At 40.8% G+C, this 27,391-nt stretch overlaps 1 protein-coding gene across 2 annotated transcripts in view; it reads right to left on the bottom strand.

Annotated features, from left to right (window-relative positions):
* KCNN2 (potassium calcium-activated channel subfamily N member 2) overlaps positions 1-27,391 on the bottom strand; it is a 91,389-nt gene that overhangs the window by 47,019 nt on the left and 16,979 nt on the right. For both annotated transcript variants that reach the window (XM_081880420.1, XM_081880419.1), the window contains one exon: positions 18,943-19,361. In XM_081880420.1, coding sequence (XP_081736546.1) covers positions 18,943-19,361 — 419 coding nt within the window. The remainder of the gene's footprint in view (positions 1-18,942; positions 19,362-27,391) is intronic.

Below are 27,391 nucleotides of genomic sequence, written 5' to 3' on the forward strand. Positions count from 1 at the left end.
CCCTTAGCCTGGCTTAAGTTGCAACTGTATCAGCTGTATTTCATATACCCCAGAACAACTAATGCAATTCATACCACATCCTGGCTTCAGTTGCTGCTTAAAGTTCCAATGGCACTAGGAATACCTCAAATACCTAGGAATAGTTTTGCCATTTGGAGTGTTCCACATCATGGAAAGCATTGTCTGTCATAGGGCAAAGAACAGAAAACTCAAGTGAGCTTTCCTCTCCCACAAAGAACAGGATACATGTGCACACATCAGAGTATAAAACCAGTGAACTGTCCCAATATATAGGTGCTCTGATACCGTAGAATAATTCTACAATGTCTGAAAACGGCCAGCGGCAGATATGCAGGAGGGGCTGTTGACTACCTACTTCTGCGCTCTCAGCGACTTGGATTCCCAGGTGGCAGTGCTGCAATGGCAAGTCTTGACCTCCCTTTCACATTTACAAAATAGCTTGGCAGGAAATCCCAACGTGCTTATCTGTCCTCACGCCCTGGCCGAGTCAATGCCTTTAGAACTGCACCCTAATCAATAAAATTAATAAAGTATTTTTTAATCAACTAAAAAGGTGCCCTTGATTTTCAGGCAGCCCGTTTAAAATACTCTTTCTAATAAAAGAATGTATAAAAAACGGAAGACGGCACACGCTTAGAACAATATTCGTCTTTCACTTGCTCCCATGGGAGAAATTGCTTCTTCTAAGATGGTTTATGCAACACATATAGATATAAGAAAAGCAAAGTAATCATACGGTTTTCTTCAGAGCTAACACAGTCACTTAAGTTTTCTTTATTCAGGTGACTGCTCTTTGTACTGCTGCTTTATTTTATTTTTTAATATTACCATTTAAATTCTGCTGGGGTTTTTTGACAGTGGTGTCAGGGAACTGCCATCAGAGCCAAGAGTGGAGGTAAGGCTCCACAATGGCGCAGGAGAGGGGACCAGCAGGGGCAGAGAGAGCACTTCCTCTGGGGAAGGAAATCAGCGTGACGCCAGGAAGAAAGGGGAGTCTGAGAGGGCTTCGGAGGGAGGGCTCCGAGACTCTTCCACCAAGACCAGCGGGGAGAGCACCGGACCTCCGCTAGGGACGCCCACTCTGCGCAGAAAGCTTCCGCGCAGGGAAGCCAGGCGGAGACTTGGTGTCAAAGAACTTTTATGTTGGAAGAAGTTCAGGAAACGCCCACTGACGGATTCTGCCAGTGACTAGCACAGCCACGGAGTAAGGGCTGTCCAGCCAGGGAAAGGTTTAGCCGGACAACGCAGTCTGGAGCAGTTGCGGCTTACGCACAAGCAACCCCAATTCCCATTACAAGTGGTTTTATATTTTAAGTTGTTTTTTTCTCAGTTCTGTAACCTAACATGTTTTGAAGGAAGAAGGTTCAAGTTAGCTATAGCATCAGTATGTTAATGTTCACTAGCTTGGTAACATGGTACAGATAAGATACACCCGCCCACACCCAGATATTACTGTTCTCTAGCTCACATCACTCCAGCCAGCATTCCTAATGGTCAAGGATTTTGTCAGTGAGCTGTGGCTGTGTTTAGGCCCTGGGTGATAGCCAGGAGGCTGCGAGGGAATGTGCATAAGAAAGAGAAGAGGCTGATACTAGCAATTATGTATTAATGTAACATTTTATATAGGGACGTGGGTGGTGCTGTGACTTAAACCACAGGGCCTAGGGCTTGCCAATCAGAAGGCCGGTGGTTCGAATCCCCACAACGGGGTGAGCTCCCATTGCTCGGTCCCTGCTCCTGCCAACCTAGCAGTTCGAAAGCATGTCAAAGTGCAAGTAGATAAATAGGTACCACTCCGGCGGGAAGGTAAACGGCGTTTCCGTGCGCTGCTCTGGTTAGCCAGAAGTGGCTTAGTCATGCTGGCCACATGACCCAGAAGCTGTACGCCGGCTCCCTCGGCCAATAAAGCGAGATGAGCGCCGCAACCTGTTGCTATCAAAGGGTTAAAAGGTAGCAGAAACGCTCTAATCACTGAGCAGCTGGAGGTCATTAGGCTTCCAGGAACATGAGTTTGTATAAATAGTCTCCCATGTGTTTGTTCCCTTTTCCCCTTCTCCCCTTTTGGGCGTGTTTGCTGATATGTGTGGTTCGTCGCCGGGTTTTTTTTGTTTTTGTAAATAAACCTTATCTTTGAGTTCCAAACCGCTTGCTCCAAGACTCCTCTTTGAAAAGATACTGCCTCTCCTGCCCTTCTTAAACTGCTGCGTGAAATGCTCTGCTGTAATGGGACTTGTGACGATGGAAGCGCACTGGGCATTTACATTAAACTAATTAAAGTTTAATGGGACACAACCCCAGAATCGGTCACGACTGGACATAATGGTCAGGGGTCCCTTTACCTTTACCTTTAACATTCTATATATAACTGTGCATTTCAGCAACATTTGTTGTTTCTGCTTTAGTTTTCTACACACAGCTTAGAGATTTGTAAATATTACATATATAGATACATATGTGCATATTTGTACCAAAAAGGCCCCCAGAGTGGTTTGCATACACTCAAGTACAACAAGCCATATATGCTGAACAGTATAGAAATAGTCTCATTCATTAATAATGGTAATAATAATATTAGGAGGAGGAGACCAGCAATACAGGGAGGGCACCAAGTTTCCATCTCTTATTAAGACGGGGAAACAGATCCATTCTCCTGTGCATGTAAATGCTTTTAAGAGACAGACAGGCAGACAACCAAAGCTAAAATTCTCTTCCAACTAATGTGGCATTTCTTTTCCAATTGCTATGCAAATTTACATCAAATTTTACTCTGGAAGTAACATCCTTCTAAATTCTGCGCTAAGGTAAAAATTGATGTAAACATGACTACATCTGCTCCTGCATTCCTAATCAGCTAGTGACGGTAACCAGACAGTATATTTCCTGCTTCAATCTGGCTTTATAAATCAGCACTAATTTCCGTAATTTGTAAAAAGTGTTTGAATTAGAGAAGCTTCATGCCAGCATTTTCTCATTGTCTGTTGTTTTGTTTTGTAACTGTAAATCCTTCCACATCAAGAGTATCTTAATGAATGTGTAATCTAGGATCTCTGTACGCTCTGAACCATTCGGAATTGTTTCTAGCAATTAACCAAAGTTCTTTTACAATGCACTGCATATTCTCTCTCTTCAGTGATGGTACCGTCGCTCCACTAGAGCACCTATTGATATTCACACAAGGAGGGCTTCACACAATTAAGGGGCGATTAGATCACATTGCTGGTCCCAGCCAAAAAGAAAGTGAGTTAAAGACTGAAGTCTGAAGCATGGAAATATATGCATGCAGACCTCTGTTTGGGTAGGTTTCCACATGTGTTGGAATCATAGAATTGAGAAGTTGGAAGAAATTGCGGGGTCATCTAGTCCGACTCCCTGCAGTACAGGAATCTCAATGAAAGCATCCATGACAGATGGCCATCCAACCTCCAAGGAAGGAGAGTCCACCATTTTCCGAGGGAGTCTGCTCTACTGTCAAACGACAAATGACAGTTTAGTTGGAATCTCCTTTCTTGTAACTTTGGTTCAGGCCATTGGTTCAGGCCCTACCTTCTGGAGCAGGAGAAAACAAGCTTCCTCCATCTTCCATGTGACTGCCCTTTAGATATTTGAAGATGGCTATCATATCTCCCCTCAGTCTCCTCTTTTCCAGGCTAAACATACCCAGAGCTCCTTCAACTGTTCCTCATAAGGCTTGGTTTCCAAACCCTTGATCATGTTGGCCGCTCTCCTCTGCACACATCCCAGCTTCTCAATAGCCTTCTTAAATTGTGGTGCCCAGAAGTGAACACAAAGAAGAATAGAATGGTACTAATTACTTCCTCTGATGAGAACACTATACTTCTGTTGATGCAGCATGGAACAGCATTAGCTTTCTTTTGCTACTGCATCACACTGTTGACTCATGTCGAGCTTGAAACCCATAACCAGAAACCTGTCTGATCAGGGGTCCAGAATGTGTGGAAGCCTTTGGATGTTGAGGTCTACATGCGTAGGCTGCCTTGCCGCAGGTATCTGATCTTAACATGAAGATGTTGAGGTCAGGGCTAGAAGAAAGTTCCATTTTACCTTCAGCCCATGTAATTTCTTCTGCATGTGCTTAACTTACATTACACACTCCTTTGGCTATGAAGACTGATACGGGAGAGACATGTTTTGTTGCAGCTGGGGCAGATGAAGGTATCTGGTTGTGCTGATGCAGGTGTACCATGGTGTACCATATTCACACACTTGCAGAACTTATGCTGAACATGACTTACATGGGGCATGGTCAGCGGGTGGTGGGTAATATTGCATCTCTCTCCAAAAAACAAAAAAACCAAAAAAAAAAACCTGAGCTGCTGGTAGAACAATCTGCTCACTTTGTAAAAGTGTGTGTTTCTATGTAGATTGCAACTGTTGTCCACTATAAAGGCAGTTCCCAGCAACTGTCAAAGGAGGAAGCCACATTTTATGAAGCAGCCATTTTGAATCCCCCAAAATACAAAAAGCAGATTAGAACAGGGCTTTCTGGGGGTACCAAAATGGCAACTGCTACTATTCTCTTCCAGCCAAGGAATTTTAAATCGCCTCCAAAAAACTTGCTGAAACAATACAGCCCATTCAAAGGTGTATGAAAGAAGTGTCAATTTGGTCCAGTCATAATGTTTGCTGACATGTGAATATGAAGAAGGCATTAAGGCAAGTTCCTCAGTACCTCAGCCTTAAATTCACTGTTCTGTTCTCCATCAACAGAGAATAATAGATTTATTTTGAGGATAAATGACCTAAAGAATGCACATTAAAAGTATCAAATATTGCAAAAAATGGATCAAAGACAGGTGCAGAAAACTATTTTTATTGCATTTTGGGCATGGATCTTAATTGGTGACATATTCACTTCAAGCAGAGACACAGAACATCCATTTATTGGAGGAAGATTGCTTCTGCCATCTTGCAAAACATATATAGCCTGTTAATGCATTTTACCAGACTGTCAATTAGTAGTCAGGTTTTGTTTTTTAAAACCACTTTAAGAAAATAGAAACATTTATTTTTACTCCAGTTGGCTGTTTCATGAAGCATTTTTCCGTTCTAACCAACTTCTGCAATGATTTCCCCCCTTTCTCTTTATTGGAATGAGGAAACACTTTGTTTACTTTTCTGCTTTTAACAGTTCAGACTGCTAAAACCAGTTAGAGAAGTGTTGCTGAATATTTGCTAGACGAAGAACACTGTTTACAAACAAGTAATCTGAAAATGTGCCAGACTGTATCAAACGGTTGATTTGATGGTGTCAATTAATGCATTTGTTTCCACTATTGATAAGAAACCCCTAATTCATGGTATTAAGAAGTGCAAGCTGAAATACTGCAGGTCTCCCAGAGACGGCTTTTTATGCTCAGAGTCTTTCCCATTCACTTCATTGCACAGGAATGCCCCATGCATGCCAAAAGAAGAATCCACTGAGGAGAACATTTACTTCCTGTTGACATACAAAAATGGCATCTGGGGCCAGGTCTGGTGTCAACATTCAGCACAGTCAAACAGCTGCTGGCTCTCTGTATCTTAGCAGAACCTGGCAGCACTGATGCTTCCCTTGTGCCAGCTGCAAGAGGCAGATTTCCCACAATGCACTGGAACTATGCTACATTGGGCACTGCAGAAAATATAAAATGACAGCACATAGCTGCCCACAGCCGCCAGCTAAGCCCATGGTCAGGGAACCCATTGACATAGGAGGTAAAGGAAGAGGACAACAACGACATTTAGCCAACAGAACCCTCACACCCAGAGCCTGCCATTGTTAATTCTTATTTTTAATAGGTCAAGAGGTTGGTACACTTGTACCAGGTCCATCTCTTCTTCACCAGAAAAAAAACATCCGACACAAGTCAATTCAATAGCAATATCTACATCTGCAGTGCAGTACTGGATCTACATATTGCCATGGGGTGGGGGAAGTCTTCACTGCCACCCACTACTCTTGCAGACTTCTCTCAGTGCCAGTTGTGCTGGCAGGGGGTGAGGGAGAACACATGTGCCCTATGCAGGCTTCCTTCTTGAGACAAGAGACAAGAAGGGAAGAAAGTCCTTTCTCTACTTCATGTTCCATACTGTACAGGCTTTCTTAGTGCAGAGCTAGGATGGTGACAAAGGGAAGAAAGAATTAATTTCCTTTATGTTCTCCACTCTATCACCAGCATCACTGACAGAAGGAAGCAGGCAGGTGTCCTGTCCACCCGCTACTACAGCTTCTCATCTTCCTGACTTAAGCTGAACATCCTGGAATTACAGAAGCCATTCCAGCTTCTGATTAATCCCAGAATGGTCCAGTGCTCTGGCATGAGTTAGCTGGCACCAGAGCACTGGACCAAAAGGTGCTCATTTTTTGGTCTCTTGCTCTGGCGTGAGTCAGTTGGCTCCTGAGACAGCACCCTGGTTTGGATCAGCCGAATGTTGGAGGGTATGACAGCAAGCGAGAAGGTGGGACTTTCTACAGGAGCTCACCTCTTCTGATAACAGAAGTTCCACTTATTAGAAGAGGTGGGTAGTTGCAATGCAGCATTTCCCATTCACTGGGTGGAATGTAAAACCAGTTCCTGGGTCCAATGAAATAGAGTGTTCGTCTTAGGAATAAAACAGAAATGAAGGAGTTGAACTACCTTAGTATGAAAGCACACAAATACAGTCACCCACTTGGATGACATTAATGACACCAGGATGATCACCTTGAGAGTAAGAATTTCAAGGGATGCTTGTATTTGGTTTTGAAACACTGGCAAAGTAAATTCCTTAACACAAATTTGGGAAGCCAGATGGTAATTTTCTTATGTGTGGGTGTGATGACATATCTGTACTGGTTTGTATATGCAGAATACTGAAAAATAAAGCTGCCTTCCCCCCGCCCCAAGAGTTTCGGGCTTGAAATCTGCAGAGAACAAAAGACTAAAGTTTCTGTATAAAGAAAAGGTCCTAGTGCCAGTGAGAGAATATCTGGAAAGATGGTTGTACCGGAAAGAATCTCAGTCATGAAAGTGTTTTTAAGGTGTCTATCTTTCCCAAAGTTTGCCAGTACAGTTAGTCAAGAAGATAGGGAACATCTCACCATGCCTATTCTACTAAGGTTTGTTATCTCTCTGGAAAGAGATACACCCAATTCAAGGCTTTTATATGTCTAGAATGTGAAGGAGATTTTGGCCAGAGTAAATAAAACCCTTGCTTCAATTCACCAGGGAACTGTGGTGCTGGTAAGAGTGCCAGGTGAAATCTCCAAGTCCAGGAGACCCTGAAGTTTAAGTAGAAAATGATAGAGACATTTGTTTAAATAAGGATGAACACAAATTTCTTCTCTCAGGTGAGCTACCAGGGCAATCCTCAAGTTCCCCTTCAGACTGCCACTGCTGGTGGTCTACTGTCAATTTGTGACGGGGAGTGCTGCTTGGGAAACATGGGGACATAAAGTGTCTAGATAAATTCTGTCTTTCTGTTCAGAGGAGAAGAACATATTGACCCCCTTTCCCTCTAGACAGTTTGAATAATAATAAAAATTCCATTCCAAGAGGGCAGAATCATCAAACTAAAGGACCTCGTGATTTTGTAAGGAGAAAAGTCCCCCCTGTTTCCCTCAAGCATCTTTAAATAAATTATTCCCTGCTTTATCTTTCCACTCCCTCAAAACATTTCCACCTTTTGATAGAATGGCCACATTTTCCCATCTTTAATTCAGCATAACTTTTGGATGTAGAAACCATTATCTGTCTGCTGCAATCATATACTGTTGCTAATAAAATGGAAAAACGTTTAAATCGCAATCTTAAAAGCCAATTAAATATCTCAGCGGGAGAATTTTGTTTCATCTTCCTGATCAGCATACACAACCCATTGCACTTTTGAAATAAGCTGCTAGTTATAGTTCAGTATGGTGTACTGGGTGTTTGGGGTGTGAGATTAGGACCAGGGAGGTTCAGTCAAGGTAGACCTTCACTCAGCAATGAAGTTTGTGGTGTGACCTTGGCTCAGTCTCTGTCTGTGTCTCTCTCCCCCCCCCCTCAACCTACGTCACAGGGTTGTTGTGAAAATGAAAGGGGGGGATCTATGAGTTCATTGAAGGAATAGCAGTGTAAAAATGGAACTATGGGAATGCAGGAACAGTCTTTTCCCGCATAAGGTTTGAAGCCCGAAGCAAAATGCAACCTTGAAAAAGGCAATTCATCTTACTATTCTCAAGGTTCTAAATATGCTTGTATTTAAACCTATTCTTCACTTTGTTATTGCCCATGAATTCATGCCCAGAAGCAATGCTTTTTTATCTTTAAGAGCTGGCACTGAAGTTAGTGCAGGAGGATGCAGCCTTCTCCTCCCATCCCCTGCCACAGAAGAGCTATGAGTGAGGTGCAAGGTGGCAAAGGACAAGGATTATATTAGCTGCCCCACAATCCTGACAACCAAGGTTTGCATTACCAGGCTTTGCGTATGCACAGTCTTATTAGAGGACTCTGCATGGATACAAAGTCTGTCAAAGACTATGGCTACGTGAACATCTGTTTGTGAGCCACTAATCTGAGATTGTGAAAGGATTGTCAGGAGGTTGCAAGCGCAGCCTCCTTCCATTATTCGTGGCTGCTCTCCATGCGTTTTTCCAGAGAGAACCATTTGAGAGCTGGTGAGAAGCAATTCAGCAACACAGCCAAATTGTTATAATTGGCACTTTTCAGAAGCATGCATACTGTATACTTCATTTTGCTTTGGATATAGTAATTGGTTCATCTCTCTAACCTTGTAATACTTCTATTATTTGAATTGGAATCACTTTGTAATTGTTTGCAATGACTGCTGAAATCAGCATCCAGTGTTTTGGGGCCGTAAAGTTAAGCGGCTAAAATGAATGTACTTAGTGCCATTATATCGGTCATCATGAATCCTGATCTGAGGTTCCAAACATTTTTTTGTGGCCAAACAAAAGCTGTTGAAAGCAACACTACCGGTCAGCATAGGGTTTACATTCATTTCCATCATTCTCTCTGTTTCTGATTCAAGACTTCACATGCAAATGTGTAAAACGGCACCACCCATGCCCAAGGGGGTGTCAAAAGACGTGAATAATCCAAAGTTTTGCAAGAGTAAAAAAAAAAAGAAAAGGGAAAAAGAGAGGAGGGAGGAAGCCCTTAAGAGAAAAGAAAATCCAACACAATCCAATGAGAACTCAATAGCCATAGAATACTGTCTGACTTGAGGGGGGAGAAATGTAAAAACTAGATAGGAGTAGAGTAATGAAATGAAACTCTAACACACGGCATGATAAAAGTCTGCAATTTTATCAGGACACGTTATTTGTTGTTTACTGCTGTAACCATTGTTTTCTCAAAAAAAATCTTCTGTACCATGAAAATAAATAAAAACAGTTAAAGGGGAGGACTAGATAGGAGGGGGAATGAAATAGCCGAGAAAGGAGGATGAATGAAGAGGGACATAGCTATATGAAAAAAAGGTAGTAAAACTTCTCATGGTGCGGGTAAGTTATTTCCTGGTTCATACTGTAAATCTACTTTTTAAAATCCCTAGAGATGGAAGGAAGAGATGCCAGAAGAAATCCTAGTTGTTTTTCTTACTATAGTTCATGTTCATGTTCACTTGACCACCAGCAAACACCCCCCAAAAAAACAACAACAACAGGGGAGGAAAGCAATAATGTCCCAGTGCAGATTGAACATGCTTAGTTCTTGTTGTATAGTCATTTAGTTGTGTCCGACTCTTCGTGACCCCATGGACCAGAGCATGCCAGGCACTCCTGTCTTCCACTGATTCCTGCAGTTTGGTCAAACTCATGCTGGTAGCTTCGAGAACACTATCCAACCATCTCGTCCTCTGTCGTCCCCTTCTCCTTGTGCCCTCAATCTTTCCCAACATCAGGGTCTTTTCCAGGGAGTCTTCTCTTCTCATGAGGTGGCCAAAGTCTTGGAGCCTCAGCTTCAGGATCTGTCCTTCCAGTGAGCACTCAGGGCTGCTTTCCTTAAGTATGGATACGTTTGATCTTCTTGCAGTCCATGGGACTCCTCCAACACCATAATTCAAAAGCAGCAATTCTTCGGCGATCAGCCTTCTTTATGGTCCAGCTCTCACTTCCATACTGGGAAAACCATAGCTTTAACTATATGGACCTTTGTTGGCAAGGTGATGTCTCTGCTTTTTAAGATGCTGTCTAGGTTTGCCATTGCTTTTCTCCCAAGAAGCAGGCGTCTTTTAATTTCGTGGCTGCTGTCACCATCTGAGGTGATCATGGAGCCCAAGAAAGTAAAATCTCTCACTGCCTCCATTTCTTAGTGCATGCTTAGTGCACATCCCCAAACTGCCCATAATCTCAAATTAAGCAGTATTATAATATATAGAATAATCCTTTGTTTTAGACACTATATATGTTACGTTGTGTTGCTTATATATGTATATGTTACGCTGTGTTACAGCCAAACATTAAGGACGAGCTAGAAATAGTTCTGACTCCTATTGCTGAGCCATTCTTGCTATCTACACTCCAAGGGATGTGTTGCAAACTGTTCACCACACCTGAATGTTTCATTGCTGGCCTGACCATTTATGTATGAATATGAATTATGTTATTACAAGGCCAACCTTTCCACATAGATTATTGCACTCTTGTCTAAACAGGGGAGTGTGGGGGGGGAATTAAAAGACATTCATAGTATAAATCTCTTCGTAATAAGCATATGTGACAAACTAATTATGTCAGCAGGTCTGCAGTCACCAGTCTTGCTAGATAAGCAACTAGCTGAGAGACCAGGAAAGAGAACCTCTGCAATCTGCTTTGAAGCAGATGTCAGTGTTGGAAAGCAAAAATAATTCAGGGTTTGGATGGCTGCCTTTTAGAACTGCCACACATCATGTCTCCAGTGCTTCTGTGAGGAGATGAGGCAACAGAATTAATGCTACAGTTTTCAGCACCAAATAAACGATGGCACTACCAGAGTGTTTAGTTCTGTTAATATATTGGTGAGGCCAATGGAACTCATTTTTAGGAGACGGGGACAAGCCAAAACATTTTTATTTAGAGAACAATTTATCTGGGGTTGCTGTAGATGGATGACATAACTTATTTCATTCGGGGGTGCTTGGCTGAGTTGCTACTGAAGTACAGGACAATCTGGAAACCCAGCTAAAAAAAAGTCAGAAAGTATTCCGAAGCAGGTTTCGCCTATCCCTATGAGTAGGAAAGTATTGCTTTTTGCAATATACAAAGCTTCTTTAACTATCTCAGTCTTTTTAAGTTATGAAAGTTAATGGGTTGCTATGGTCTTTCAAAAGTCTCTTATCAGCCAAAGTCTGAATACATGAAGTAGTCTACATTTGCAAAAGCGTAGAATGGGCTTTTAGCCACATGACTCCCATTAACCTTATGTTCAGATGTTCAGCTAGCCTTTCACAATGCTTTGAAGCTTGCCTCTTATAACTCTTCCTTCTACCTCTTATCATGGAGCAAAACACGTCGCCTCTAAATGCAATAAAATGAGAGGGGTTTTGCCCAGGCAATCTAGATGCAAGACATACTCCTTCAGAAGCTAAAAAAATAGTTTTTGAAATAGTTGTAGTGTTACTTTAGGATACTGATGTACATTGTACTTCTTTTAATTAAGATATTTTTGTAACTCACCCTGGGAGCATTTGGTGAAGTACGACTAACAAATGCATAAATAAATAAATTGATCAGAAACAAATGGCTTGGCCATAGTTTCCCCTGCTCCATCCCCAATTTCCTCCTAAGCATACAGTGGTACCTTGGGTTAAGAACTTAATTCGTTCTGGAGGTCTGTTCTTAACCTGAAACAGTTCTTAACCTGAAGCACCACTTTAGCTAATGGGTCCTCCTGCTGCTGCCGCGCCACCGGAGCACAATTTCTGTTCTTATCCTGAAGCAAAGTTCTTAACCCGAGGTACTATTTCTGGGTTACCGGAGTCTGTAACCTGAAGCGTATGTAACCTGAAGCGTATGTAACCCGAGGTACGGCTGTACTTGCATAAAAACTATGGAGAGCTTGGGAAGCGAGAGAACAGGTTTGCAAGGAAAGAGTGGCATCTTCAACCATACCTTAAAATAAAGACAGTAAGATTTAGACCAGCTTATGCAATGTTTTCAAAGAAATGCAATATGCCCAAGTTTCACAGCTCTAATATTTTGCTGAGCTGGGGCTCAAAATGCATTGTCAAGTCATGGGTGGCAGTCATCCAGACTGGGTTATGTATAGGCTCTACTTCTTGAGAAACACACACAATTGTACAAGCTGTGATACACAAATATAACCTCCCAAGATCTAGTAAGTCACTTACTCCAGAAAATTATTTGCTACCATAACTAGCTTTGATTATCCAACAAGAATGGCTTCAGGTGACTCTTCCGCTGTATACAGTATATCCTTTATGATTGTATACAATCTCTGTTGATGACAATGGAGATGATGATATTCAACTTATTGCCCACAGTTCACTAGCTGAGCCCAAGGTGGGTCACAACAAGCTAAAATTCAACATCAAAAGCCAGCCAAAACAAATCGCAGTCATGGGAACAGAGTTATGCTCTGGATATTACTGCTTCCTTTTGCTCTAAATTATGAATGCTTGGCCATATGGTTCTAGAACAGTGGTTTATGTCTTTCTAAATTTTTATGCTGATTGATTCCCAGAACAACATAACCGTTGCTGTTTCCCAACAATATTGTAGAAAATGTCATGCTTTTCCTTAAACAGAATGTCCTTTATTGAGAACTCAACTGGATGTGACGGTGGAATCTATGTTTATTTAGTCATATATCATCCATGTTAATGCCTAAAAGAGGGTAAGGTGTGGGATCTACTTTTCACATCTAAAAAAGAATGCACATGTGCAGTGAGCTGACCTCCCCATCCCAGGCTTCATCATTCAAGCATTTCTCTCCCAAGCTCAAATCACAGCCAGTTACCCAATAGTTAAAGGTAAAGGGACCCCTGACCATTAGGTCCAGTCGTGACCGACTCTGGGTTTGCGGCGCTCATCTCGCTTTACTGGCCCGCTGGGAGCCGGCGTACAGCTTCCAGGTCATGTGGCCAGCAATACTAAGCCGTTTCTGGTGAACCAGAGCAGCGCACGGAATCACCGTTTACCTTCCCGCCGGAGTGGTATCTATTTATCTACTTGCACTTTGACGTGCTTTCGAACTGCTAGGTTGGCAGGAGCAGGGACTGAGCAACGGGAGCTCACCCCATCACGGGGATTCGAACCGCTGACCTTCCGATTGGCAAGTCCTAGGCTCTGTGGTTTAACCCACAGCACCACCCGCGTCCCACCCAATAGTTAGGTTGGGACAAAAAAGCCTGAAATGATGGAGAAGGTGAGGTAGGGTAAAGAGTCAGTTATTATTACCTGTATTCTCATAGGAACATACAAAGTTCAGTACCAAGTCAGATCATTGGCCCATCTACCTCATTATTGTCTATGCTGACTAGGGTTGACTGGTGGCTCTCCAGGGTTTCAAGCTGTGGACAGTCCCAAACCTTCCTCGAGTTGCTGGGGTTTGAACCTGGGACCTTCTGCACGCAAAGCAGATGCTCTACCACTAAGCTATGGGCCTTCTGAAAAGTAGACAGTAATCTCATTCTGACCAGTTTTGGAATGAGACATGTCAAAAACAAACACAGCTGGCCCTAGGGATGGAAGAAAAAATGGATTCAGTGTGCATTCAAAACCTAATCTGCAAATTTGCACTTCCAAAACAATATCCAAACCACAACAAAGTTATCTTTCAGAATTTGAACTTATCTGAATTTTGCAATGAAGTTCTCCAACCAATGTTTATAAAAATGCATGTTTTAGGGAGGAAAGTGTGCATTAAAATGAAGGTAGTAGTGAAAATAACACAGAAATGTATTATAAATGGGGAAATTTGTTACAAATATGTGTATGTTAGTCAAAAGTGCATATAAAATGTGTGTATTTGGAAAAATGGATGCCAAGATGACACTGAGTTTTCTTGAGGCTTATATTACAAAGGGGGAAATTGTAAATTGCGGCAAAATGTGGAGAACTAAATTTAACATTGGGGAAACAAAACAAAAAAGCCCCGAAGAAACTGAAATTGACAGATACTTCCACCCCTAATGATTCCATCATATCTGGTATGGCTGTGCCAAGCCAATGGATTGCTATCTTTAGATGCCTGCATAATTTCAGGCTGATGTGAAATTTTGGTTGAAAATACTAAGCCATGGCTGCTGTGCTTCCTTTTAGAGGACCCTTCTCCCTACAGCATCAAAATGATACCAAGATGAGGAGCATTAAAATGTGGTAGACTGTGGCCCGCAAAGACCCTATATCAACACCACTGCTGTCAGGGTGCAGAAGGAAGAGAAACAATTGTACCAACTATCAACTTCACTTAGATCCAGTGTTTCATTTCCACCCGTTGTTCTGCTGTGCTGCAGACCATCTTCGGCGGATGCACCGTGGTTACAACAACTGATTCCAGGAGGCTGTGGCAATACAGAGATCCTAAGTCATAAACAGATGTGTGTGTGTGTGTGTGTGTGTTTTAAAAATGTGCATAAACATTTGCTGGAGCAAGTGCATGCCAGTCACCAGTTCAGTATTTTACAATATTGTTACTTGCTCACTTTTGAAGTTCTGCGGCTCAGTGACAGGTTCATTTGCAGAACATGATGAGCAAGTGTAAAACTCTTTGCTTTAATGAAAGTTGCAAAACCTAAATGCCTTAAAGACTTGATGGAGACACACAAAAACAATACATAGCCAACCACATAAAAAAGATGAACTTCTCAGGGCCTAGAATTGGTGTGTTGTTGTTTTTTAAGAATTTAATTCAAGATCTATACTATCAGTTTATTTCTTTTCCAGTTCAGAATCCAATACAGAGCTATGTTTAAGTCCATTGATTTCAGTGGGACTGAGAACACTTAATTCTGTGTTTATTCAAGGGCAGAGCTTCACTAATGAGTTTCTATTTCTACTTAGCTGTTGTTTTGTGTGCCAATGTCTTTGATGGTTACTGTATGTTTTCTTTCCCCCCACTACCTAGATATAAAATATTGTTTTAAAAATGATTGTACCCATCCTTAATTATGAACACCTTTTTTGAACTGCAAACATTTAAACAGCAATACAAATTACGCTTTCAGCCAATTAACACTGACATTTCAGCATCTGGCAGGAAAGATGGAACGACAATAAATTATTTGACCGCTCCCTGCATTGGGATGCTAACAAATCAAAGTGATAATGGGCAGTCCTTGATCACCATTGTTAATTAATTTTTTATGACGACTTTTACATCACTGAAGAAGAAATCTGTTCACGAGTAATATTTCAGTTTCAATGATTTCACAAAGGTTGGGCAGGTTATGGTTTCAACTCAGTATTTTCTCTGCATTCTCTTTCTATGATTTTAATGCAAAGTTTGCATTTTGCCCTCCAACTCGCTCTCCTTTAGTGTCCTGTTGTTGTTTTATAGAAGCTGCAATGCTGCAGGGAAGGACGTGTGTGTTTCATCCACTGCAACACAAATAACATATTCGGTACTTTACGGAGCTAATATATTAATAATGGATAAGTAAATAAATAATGTATTTCTAGCCCATCTTTTTTGGCAAGGCAAGTTACAACAAATGGAAGCAATGTTAAGGGGTTGTATCCCTTGGCGCCATCTTGCTCTGGTCAATGGAGCGGCCACCCATTTCTCCCCTGTAGCCATCCCCTCCTCAAAATCTGCTCTAGAAGGTTGATGGCTTCCTTACCTTCAAGGAAGGACCTTTTTTTTTTTAATTTTCTATTTTTTCTAATGTTTATTTATTTTTATTTTTTTATAAATGTTTATTGAAAGTTTTTTTTTAATTATAATACAAATAAAGAAACAAGGTAGCACATAACATAAACATATTTTCTTAGCTTCTTTGGACTTCCTCACATCTCCCGCTCCTGCGTTCCTAATTTATAAAAATTTAACCAGCAATTTATCACCTTAATTCCATTCTTGTTATCTAATTTTCCAATGTTGTGTCTCTAATTTTAGATATCGTTTGTTCAAACTTTAAAAATTTAAATTTAGCCTGATAATTATCCAAAATTTATCTTTTCTTAAATTTAACTTATCTTCATACTTCACTTCATCTAGCTTAAAGGTGCCATGTTGTTTATAATCTAGCATCCTTCTTAACATTCATACAATTTACAATATTTTTGTAGATAGATCTTGAATTTCTTCCAGTCTTCTTCTACCGTCAAGGAAGGACCATTGGCCCAGCCTCGGCATTACATGCAGAAGGCCTCAGGTTCAAGATGGAAGGATTTGGCGTTAAGTGAACCTTTACTGATAAGTGGGGAATCAACTTTTAACATATACATGATGGCACAAGTAGTTTTTTTAAACTTCCCCATGCAAAATTAGAAGCTGTTACATAGAATCCTCTTGTAGGGAGGAAATAGTGTATTTCAGGGGTGCTCAAACTTTTTTCAAAGAGGGCCAGATTTGATGAAGTGAACCTGCATGAGGGCCAACCAAAGTTGCCTAGCTATTTTTAGGGTTTTACCCCAGGACATATACTGCCACAGGGGCCAGATTAAATCAACTGGCAGGCCAGATTGGGTCCCCGAAACAGACTTTGGACATGCCTGGTGTATGTGCACATTCTGAACAAGACCCATATGTGCAGTCATAGATTAGTGCATGAACCAGCTACATGCGCATTGTACCCATGGTAACAGGGTCATGGCACTCCAGTGACATTTTCAACACAACTTTACATTCTCCTTAACCTTTGGTAACTGGTAAAAAGATAATTATCTTTTGTTTGAGCCTTAACAGTATTCAGCAATCACCCTTTGTGAGCCAAATCAATTAACAGCCAACTGGCCTGCTGACCAGCGTCATTCCCACACGTATTCCTGTCTGACCTCTTCCTGTTATCCTTTTCTCTTCCTGTACTGGAAGCCTTTTTCAGCAGGGGAAAGAGAGGAATGAAATGGGCATGTTTCCCCATTTGCTTCTAGTAAAACATTAAGAAATATTTTTATTACAGGCAAGCCAAATCTTCTCTCCTGTAAAGGTTTCTTATTTAATTTTACTATATTTTAAAACTTGGCTAATAAGTAACTTGAAGCCAAAGCAAATGACAGCGATTCAGCACAGCCTTTTTTTTGTGTGTGTGTGTGAGGCTTACAGCTTTAGGGGAACATTTGCAGCATGATGTGCAGGAAATTGGGCGTGCAGCTCCAATTAATCCAAGGAAACAAGTACCGTGTTTTTTGAAAAGTAGCATTATATATATGAGAAATATTCATAATATTTACAATGAGAAATCCACCCCACCCATTATGCAATTCCTCTTTAGAACACGGGAGCTTAGTCCTCCCCTGTCAGGCTTCAAGGAATCCGCTCCCTCCCACGGTGGCAGCCAAGAAGCAAATAAACAAGAAGAATTTCTTATCAAATTATTTATTCACTATGCACAGAGAGAGACGAAGGAAAGCAGTCTCCCCTAGATAATGGCGTTGCTCTGAGTAAGGTTCCACCCCTTCCATCTCTCCTATTCTACGTCATCCATGCAGTGGATAAGCTGAGCTTTCTGCCTCTGAGCTTTCTGTTCTATCACACTTAATGCCTGCCAGGTCCTGGGACAGAGGGGGTCAGGAATGCTTTCCAAGGACACTGAGTCTGTCAGCTGTCTCTCCCCTGGTGCTTCTTCTTCTTCCTGTTGTTTCTCTTCCAGTATTTCCCAGCTTCTCTCGTCTGCAGCTTTTGAACTATGCCCTTCTGCAAACCGCTGTTCTAAATCTATACTGTCCTCCTCTTCTCAAGAAGGTTCAGGAGAAGGTGGGGGGCAGACCCCACCATTCCTCCTCAATTCAGCCCCTAACACCCCTCCTCGCAAGGACTGTTTCAGTTATAATAAGCTACATTAATTATTTTTATTAAAAAGAATGCTGGAATTCATAGAATTACTGAGCGGATGTGAAGCAATAGTCCAAGCCCTCTCCCATTCCCAGCCAAATTGCAAGGTAAGAACATCTGGATACATGTACATCACCACTCTGATGTTCAGCTTACATAATACTGTATACAAACACATTTACAGTGCAGTCCTATAAATGCTGTGTCCAGGACTGCACTATAAACAGTGCATTGTTGGCTTGTTCTCATAGTTCTTTTCCCTGAAACAAACCACAAGTGATGGCTCACACATAACCACTGAGGTGATTTGAGTAGCATGAACCAGCAGACCTGCCTGGTTCCCAGTAAACCATGGTTTGTTTCCCTGATTAGTGTTACATTCAACCAAGGCCAGTGACATTAGGCCTATTAACTAGATGAGGATCACGTTCACCAACATCTGTGAGGCCCCAGTTCTCCTGTATCCTTCCCCAGTTTTAAATGTGCATCATCACATTAATAACCACATCACAACATAATTAAAACTGGAGATATAAACTGGAACGATAATGACAAAATAGATTAAGGCTGCAGTCCTATGCACACTTGCCCAGGGAGAAAGCCCAACAGAAGACCATCAGTGGGACTAACTTCTGTGTAAACACACACATATTGCACTCTAAATAGTTCCCAGCCAGTTTCTTAAATGTTCTAGGTAAGCCAAAAATAAACCACAGGCAGATTCTGATGACTTAAATACCAGTTTAGGTGAAAGCAAAATAAATATCACTCAGCATCCTGTGATGCTATAGCAAAGTAATGATACAATTTAATAATCTCCTTAAAATGCTTCAAAGGCAAGGAGCTTGCAATTATAGGGAACAGAAGTGACATAAAGCACAAAACAACTAACATTCCTGGGGGGAGGAGCTGCATTAATAAAGGTCACATCCACCCCATACATTTAAAACACACGGCTTCCCCCTGAAGAATCTTGGCACATCTTAATAAAATGGAGACTTACCTTTCGCAAGCTCTGACAGTCCATGCAGCAATTATCCACAAGGAGATACTAAAAACCAAGAGTACAGTTCCCGGACATATTGTCATTAAAGTCTTCATAACAAAACGAGTATTGAAGTTTATCTTATTTAGTGCTCCAATGCTTCTGGATGAGGCATCAGTGAAAAGTTTGCTATGCAAAAGCATAACTCTGGCAATAAGATATAGTCTTAAGAACATTGGTATGGATAAAATTATATCCACATCAGCTATTGTTGTAGATGGCGTATAGGAAAAGGCAAGCCGAGCTGTCCATGTGAATGTATAGTTGCCAGGGATAGGATGTATAGCACACACCAAGATTTCCAGGCAGATGAAGAAAATGCGCTCATAAGTCATGGCTATTCTCCAATCATCTGCTCCATTGTCCACCATGAACAGCTGAAAGAGAATTGCAGAAGACTGACTTTAGCGAAATATTTGAAGAGATGTATAAAGAACATCAGTCATATCCTGAAAAAATAATTCATTTGAAAACATTAAACTTGTGATGTTTTCTTCCTTATTTTTTTACTTCAGGCATTATTCAGAATCTCTCTCACACACACAGCTCTATCTAATGTTGAAATGAAATCCGTATATATGTTGTTTGGGTAACGAACGTTAGTCACTCAAACGCTAATAACAGATACAACTTAAGACACATTTACTTTACTGCTTTGTAAATAGCTGGCCTAATCACCACAAATGAACAGTGAATAAGGTGGACAATTAAAAACAGGTTAGTTATGAGGGAGATATTGGAGTGACTGGTTGGGTGGTGAACCCATATGTATTGGTAGATGTATGGGAGAATAATGGAGTGAACGGCGTTGGCTGAGAAAGTATTGCATGATTTGTGTAGATATAAGACAGAATTTAGGTGTGATATGTTAGTGGGGTGAGTGTTGTATATCTTGAGTCAGGCTGAAGATGGAAGGGAACCCCGGCTCTTACAGTATTTTCAAAATCCACTGCTATGTTTTTTATTTTGAAGGGCAATCGTACTGTTTTATACTGAACTGCATTTCTGTTTTGCACTCTACTGGAGTTTTTATGGTTTGTTTTAGAAATATAATTGTCAGGCTGCTGCCAGAGACTCCCAGGGCTGGTTGCCCAGGAACGTACAAAGACAAGGAACGTTCTTATCATCTGCTTTTTATTCAATATTTACAGAGAGGGGCTGTAGAACCCAGCCTCTTGGATAATGGCGTTGTCCCAAGTGAATCCCCACCCCCACCCCCTGCCTCTCCCACTTCCTCATTCATCATCCTCATCACCTTCTCTATGGGTGCTGCTACGTGCCCTCTGTCTTTGAGCTTTTTGCTCTCCTACTTTCAAGGCTCGCTGGGTTCTGGAACGCTTTCTAAAGACACTGCATCCATCAGCTGTTGCCCCCCTAGTGCTTCCTCTTCCCCCTCCTCTCCCATTATTTCCCCTCATTTGCCTCTGAGCTGTGACCTCCCTCAAACCCCTGCTGTAAATCTAAACTGTCTTCCTTTTCTCTGGAAGGGTCAGGCTGGGGAGGTGGTCTCCACCATTCCTCCTCTACCCAGTCCCTGACAATAATACAAACATACTGTATGATATTTCTTATTTTGAAAACTGCTTAGAGCCTGTCTTAGTTTAAGCATGATATAGGGCAGTATACAACTAACCTGTCCCATCAGAACAAGGTTTTCTGCTTGCACAATGAGGCTTTGCTCCCTCTTCTCCTCCATGTGCTCCACAACCCCCCAAAATCTACTCCAGAGGGTTGTGAGAATTTCCAGAACAGATCTGGGGAAGGGATGGAAATATGAGATGGGAAGAACATATTGTGGTGCAAACAGAATTCCTTGCGCTGATGGAACATTCACTTAGTGCTATGTCGGATTCCAGCCATATGAAAAAAATAAATAAATGTACAGCAAAAAATTTTGTAGACTGTGAGCATTTTTACATGAATATCCCCATGGCCCAGAAGCATTATGGATTAGAAAAACCCCAACAGAAGCATGGCTCAAGTTATCATTACTGTGTTTTATGGAATTATAGCTAACTGGTTGCTGTTGGGTCTGACTCCAATACATGATGTCTACTTCTGCCATCAATAATCTTCCTCACCTTTTCAGGCTTCTTAGCAGACAATCCCACCATTAAACCGGAAGGATACTACAGCTTCTCACATGACTGTGTATCTTCAGAAAGTATGTGTTTGAAAATGTCCCCATATCAGAATTTCCCTCGTTGTGGAAATTTTTATTAGAATAAATGTGTTCCAAGTAGGGAGCAAGATCACACTCACCGTCTTTGCTCCTGCCACCTAGACAAATCTCCCTATCTATAACTGAAAAATTCATCAGTATAACAAATACTGAGAGCCAGTGTGGTGTAGTGGTTAAGAGCGGTAGTCTCGTAATCTGGGGAACCGGGTTCGCGTCTCCGCTCCTCCACATGCAGCTGCTGGGTGACCTTGGGCCAGTCACACTTCTTTGAAGTCTCTCAGCCCCACTCACCTCACAGAGTGTTTGTTGTGGGGGAGGAAGGGAAAGGAGATTGTTAGCCGCTTTGAGACTCCTGAAGGGGAGTGAAAGGCGGGATATCAAATCCAAACTCTTCTTCTTCAAATCCAAATAACCATAGGCTAGCCAACAGTTCTCACATGGTGCTTTTGTAGTGGATGAAGGGATGTGAGAGAACATCCTTTGCATATCAGGTGAAAGACGATGTCTCTTACCTCTGCCAGTTTGTTACCTATGTCTAAAGAAGTTTTAATAATAATAATAATAATAATAATAATAATAATAATAATGGAGAATTCAATCATTTGAACCCCAACTGCAATCTGAAGTGGTAGAGTTGTGCTTTCCATCTTAGTAAGATCCAGGACTTAGTTTTAAAAGTTGCATGGAAATAAATGGACCAAGTTCATACAACATACATTAAAATTTAATCTTGAAAATTACTCAAGGAAAAGAGTTATTTAACTGTTCGGTAAAGAAAATTAAAATTTTAATATCGTTAAGCTTGGTAGAGGATATGATTCATGAGAATAAAGCCATTCATATTTTATTAGAAAAAGAACTCCATCATTTTTCTTAATAGTCCAGATACAATGTGCAAGTTCCCTCTATTAGTGTGAATATGGTGCCTTACATAGGTGGGATCAACAATTAAGCGGAGGTTTCTCTCAACCGTGCTCTGCTGAAGGTAGGTCTCTACCAGGACAGAAGGCGCAGATTGTTGTCAAGCTACCACAGGTGGAAAAACCACTGGTGATAGCCTGACCAGGGCCGAGGGATGTCAGAGTATTCCAAAGAAAATGGAAAAGGAAGCTGCAGTTTGCATGTTCACCTGTGGTCAGGAACGGAAATCAGCAAAGCAAACATTATGGGGTATATGTTCACATCATACTGTTGTTGTTTTTATGTCTGCGGATGATGTATCATTAATGAGCTTTATTTGTGCTTTTTTGAAATCAAAGTTAGTTATGTAAATAGTTACATAACTATATTTAATGTAACTTCCATTAAATAGCAGAGAGCAAGACGAATAATGGAGTTCTTGGCAGAAACCAAATTGCAGTGGAATGGAAACAACACGACCTTCTTGCATTCCCAATAGGGCACCAAAACAAATTGTTTCAGGGGTGGAGCAAGGCTGGCAATGGATGGGCTGGATCCAAACCAAATTGTTTCTGTCAGGATCCCAAATTAGGGTACAGCTCATGCAGCAAAAAGGGAAATTGACTAACCCCAGTCCACCTTCAACCTCAGTTACCCATTGATGGGAATGTTAATGAACTACTTTGTAAGGTAGCAATACTGTTATCTCATTCTGTGGTAACTAAAGGGTCACAGAAATAAATAACATGGAAATAACTTACAAGACAAAGGCCAAAAAGCCACACACCAGAAGTCTTATCCAAATATTCTATGTCTACTTATTCTAGATAAGATCCCCTGAGATTTCCATTCAAACATCAGTTATTTTAAGATGATAGTACTCATATCAAGATGCCTTAAACTAGATACAAGGAATCTTGATGAGAGAGATGGATATTCATAAATATGTACCTGAGTCATTCAGATACATTCACCTGGCGATTTTGGGCCTTTCCTAAACAGTACTGTGCTGATCTCTAATGACTTGCAAATCACAACATGATACAACTTGGATACATAAAATAAGAGTGAGGCATAGGGCCACAATATTTTTAAACAGTTAAAAACACTAAAGATGTACCACAGATATGCATTAATCAAAAAGCAAAACATTGTGCTAGGACTCACCTTCAGGAATCCTGATCAATGCAAAAGCATCAGTTTGAATGTCCATATTGTTACCACAGACATATCATATAACCTCTCCTAGGCAAGTTTATCTAATCTAAATGTTTCTTTATTCTGAACATGTCTTCCATAGTCTAAAACACCCTTGGCACATGACATCCTGCCCAGTGCCAACTCTCCAGAGCTGTTTTTCTAATTGGGATAAAATGCATGAACCACAAGAAGATTGGCTTGTGGGGAGGAAAGAGGTTTCACTATAATTACATTTTGTACACATTGTTCTCACGGCAGGTTCTGGGTGGGGAAAAGGAGAGATGAAAATGAAGTTTTAGGCTAATGTTCACACTTGGATCCTTGTTACCTGGTTCAAAGTTCTCATTTCATTTAAACTACAAGACATTTCATGACTTTTCATACTGCTCAGTCATGAGGTTTTATAACAAGAAACCTTTTCACGTTCCTTTCTATATAGACTTTGAAGCTGTCTCATATCTACCAAGTTCTCCTTCAATGAAATACCTGTCTAACAAGTTTCCTGGCTTAAATTGCTTGATGTTTCTCATCTACATTTTGCGTGAGTAAAAACTCAACATATCCCTCATTTTCTATGGAATTATGTAAAGGGTTTCAAACATAGGAATATATTTTTGAATAAATCAATCTTACATGAACTGAAGATGAAATGTAGCAAATTACATGAGATTTTGGTTTTCTATGTTGTAAGCACAGAGCACCCAAAAACCAGAGCACCACAGACAGAACAAATGAAGATATAATTTACAATTTGCACATTAAATGTGCTATAGAAATGATAACATGCTATTTGATGCAGCTGAATTATTTCAGGAAGTGTAAAACAAAGGCTTTTAGACAGTGTTAGGCTATGAATCTACGCTGGTCCTTATATCAAACTATTGCTCCCTTTAAAGAATGCTGTAGGAAATGTTTATTTTTTCATATCAGGATGATCAGAATGCATTACCTGTTAGTAGGTGCTGAACCTGTGATTCCGAATTAAAAGTGAATGAAGTTGCTGTGAACTCTTTGACATCCTAAAGCCCTGCTCAAATTTCTCTCCTGCTTGTAACAGGACACTATCGGTATTCTCCATTTCCTGTCCTGAACTGTAGTATAATATTAATGTGTAGCATTCAACACTATCAGTCCGCTTCAGATTCCTCCCTTTCAACATGTCCAATGCAGCTCAAGAGGGGAGGCAAAAATGTCCTTAGAAGTTGGTTGCTCTTTTTCATGTCGGTCTGGGACTACCAATCACTGAAGGATGCTGAAGTAGTGGCTGTGCTATGCTTCATCACTGCACTAACTCAAGCAGTTACAAGTTCCTCTGCTGCCTCTGTCACTTGAATACAGTTTACAGAAAACATTCTGGTCTTTGTGCAACCAATCTACTGTCCATAAGCATGCACTTGCATCACCGACTAGCTGGCCACAGATGGTGCAGCCAGCCATTTCTGCAATTACCTATCCATTCTGACTGTAGGAATCGCCATTGGTTATATCCAGTGTCAGTGAGTTCCCTTGATGTGGTGTTGTTTATATAAATGGGTACCTGCGCATGCTGAGGTTCCACTGCAAACCAGTTGTTAAAAACCGAGTGGGTTAATTTAATGGAGAGATGCTGTTAATATACACTCATAGGCTTTCCAGACACGGAAATGTCTGGCATTCTCCTCATTGAATGCTTGCCCCTAAAGCCCGGATGTTGTAGAAACTGAACTGATAAACCCCTATCACTTGTTTTCTTTCCAGGTCATTTATCCCTCTACTGAAATGATTTATTTTTTTTAATACTTTCAATACAATATCTTTCTATAATGCAATTCTCACCTTGGAGAAGCCAGGTTCTCATTTTTCTATTATGATATAGAACCATTTTGCATAGGGAACCATATGAGTGCATCTTAATAGAACTGTCATTAAGAAATAGTTGCCATCATAGATCATTTATGTTGCCAATATTTTAAAGAGTTATCAGAAGCCTATATGCTGGATAGGACAATTTTGGCTCCAGGGTGGAAGAGAAATGGGTACAAAGGATAGTGGGCCAGCATAAAGCATAGCAACTGGATTCTAAACTTTTGTTTCGTTTTTTTTTTTAGAATTCACTGCCTAGTTAACTTATCTTAGAATGGTATACATGTATATTCAGAAGTGAGTAACTTTATGCTTAATTCCAACCTAAATTAAAGTGGGAACAGGAGTGCAGTAATCAGGCCAAATTAAGATTGGTTGAAGTCTTGGAGCTATACTAATTTGCAAAAAAGAACCCCAAAACATGGCCCATTATAGTACAAAGATGCTAAATTCGACAACTACAACATAAAGTCTCCTTTTGCAGCTGAGAATTAGCAATTGATCCAAGGCAATAAGTGAGCAAAACAATGATGAGTACATTAAGTTCAAAATGTGAAACTGCAAATAGTCAGAGTATTTTTGTTGTTTATCAGCCCTGGCAAACTGATTTGTGGTTGTCTTTTGCTGTTAAATATCAGGAGTAGAATCTAACTATCAAGCATGGTGGGAGGGGGATGCCTGCTTTCCTAGTTTTGCATGTGTTTTCATATCTAACGCTTCATCAACTCATTTTGTCTGTCAGTGTTACCTTACATTTATACAGTTACAGATGTTCACTTATATAAAAATGTATTATCAAGTTCCACAAATGTTTCGTTTGCATGGCTTAAGGTTAGCACTAGGGGAGAGCATCTTTAACAGCTCCGTGACAGGCAGAAATTAAACAGGGCAAGGCATTTCTAGAATGGAAATACAGTTAGGGGGGAAGCTTTACCTGTAGGCATTTTGTCTATCATCATATTATTACTTGTGTGTGGTCCCTGTTCACTTCTGAGCCCTCTCTGACACCTGCAAGACATGGCACAAATGTGCATATCACAAAGAGTATGCAAATTTTATGCAACTTGGTGTCTTCTTCTGCGAGTGTAGAAGAGAGCCCAAGCAATATACTGCGTACTGGGCCTATAAAATTCTGGCTGTAATAGAAATAATCAACACTCTCAAGAGTTACATATGTGTGTGAAAATCCGGGAGCATTTTAGTTAGATGAGCTTTTGAAGGTTATAGATTCTTGCTAAATAGACCAGACTGGGTTTTACTCATGTTGGTTCCATGCACAAGTTGCCAGAGGAAACCCATGCATTACAATCTTAATAATTTCTTCGTTTTAATATTTAATAACACACTGCATGTACCAGGTAATCCAATTATAATTCAATACAAGCCAAGGGCTTCATGAAGTTGGAGTAAACAATGTAGTTGGATGAAACTCCTCAAGTTTCAACATTTGAAGCCTTCTGTAAGGTGAGCAAGCAGAGAAACCAGGTATTATTCTACGTTAACCCACTGATTTAAGGACAAAGGGCAAATAGCAGCATACAGATGCCCCTTTCTGCTGATCTGTTTCCCAGCCGCACCAACAATGTATAGTATGCCAAGAGTGTTCAGAGCTGTTTAAGAAGCTTACAGCTTAGCTCAATTATAGGTGCAGCCAGCTTGCCTTGTGTGCTTTGAGATGACACTACAGATTTTTCTCCATTGCTGTTGAGGACTAAACTATTTATCTTAAACTAGGAAATAATACTAATTCTCAGAGATATCAGAATATGGCACTGAGGTGACGGAAGACACACTGAGAACAGATTACGTCTGCAGACTGTGCTGTCACTGAATGGATTTGCTGATTTAAAAAAAAAAAAAAAAGCTTTGAGCCACACACAAAAACTGTACTCGCAACTGCCACTTTCTTCAGAACAAAGCTCAGGACTACTTTTGCCATTTGTTCAGGTAGATCCACATTTTTGAAATCCTGTTTTAAATGGCCTGCTGTCTTCTGATCCATCCAGCATAGCAATATTTTTTCCTGTCTCCATTGTGGGTGATGAGTGCTCATCATTACATGTTTTCTGCATTTGTTCCTGCACTGGGTTCCATATCATGCCTCTGTCTTCTTTCTCCTGCCTCCCAGCTTAAGAAAATCTCTTCTGTCACACAGTGACAGACTCTAGAAGTATACTTGCTTTGAATGCAACCTTTATTATATTAGATGTCTGAGGAAATAAGAAACAGTGTTTACTTTCCAACAAGTAATCTTTGCTAAGGCTGTTAGGGAAACTAACATGC

The sequence above is a fragment of the Podarcis erhardii genome (assembly GCF_964252035.2).
Source record: "Podarcis erhardii genome assembly, chromosome: 11".
Lineage (NCBI taxonomy): Eukaryota > Metazoa > Chordata > Lepidosauria > Squamata > Lacertidae > Podarcis > Podarcis erhardii.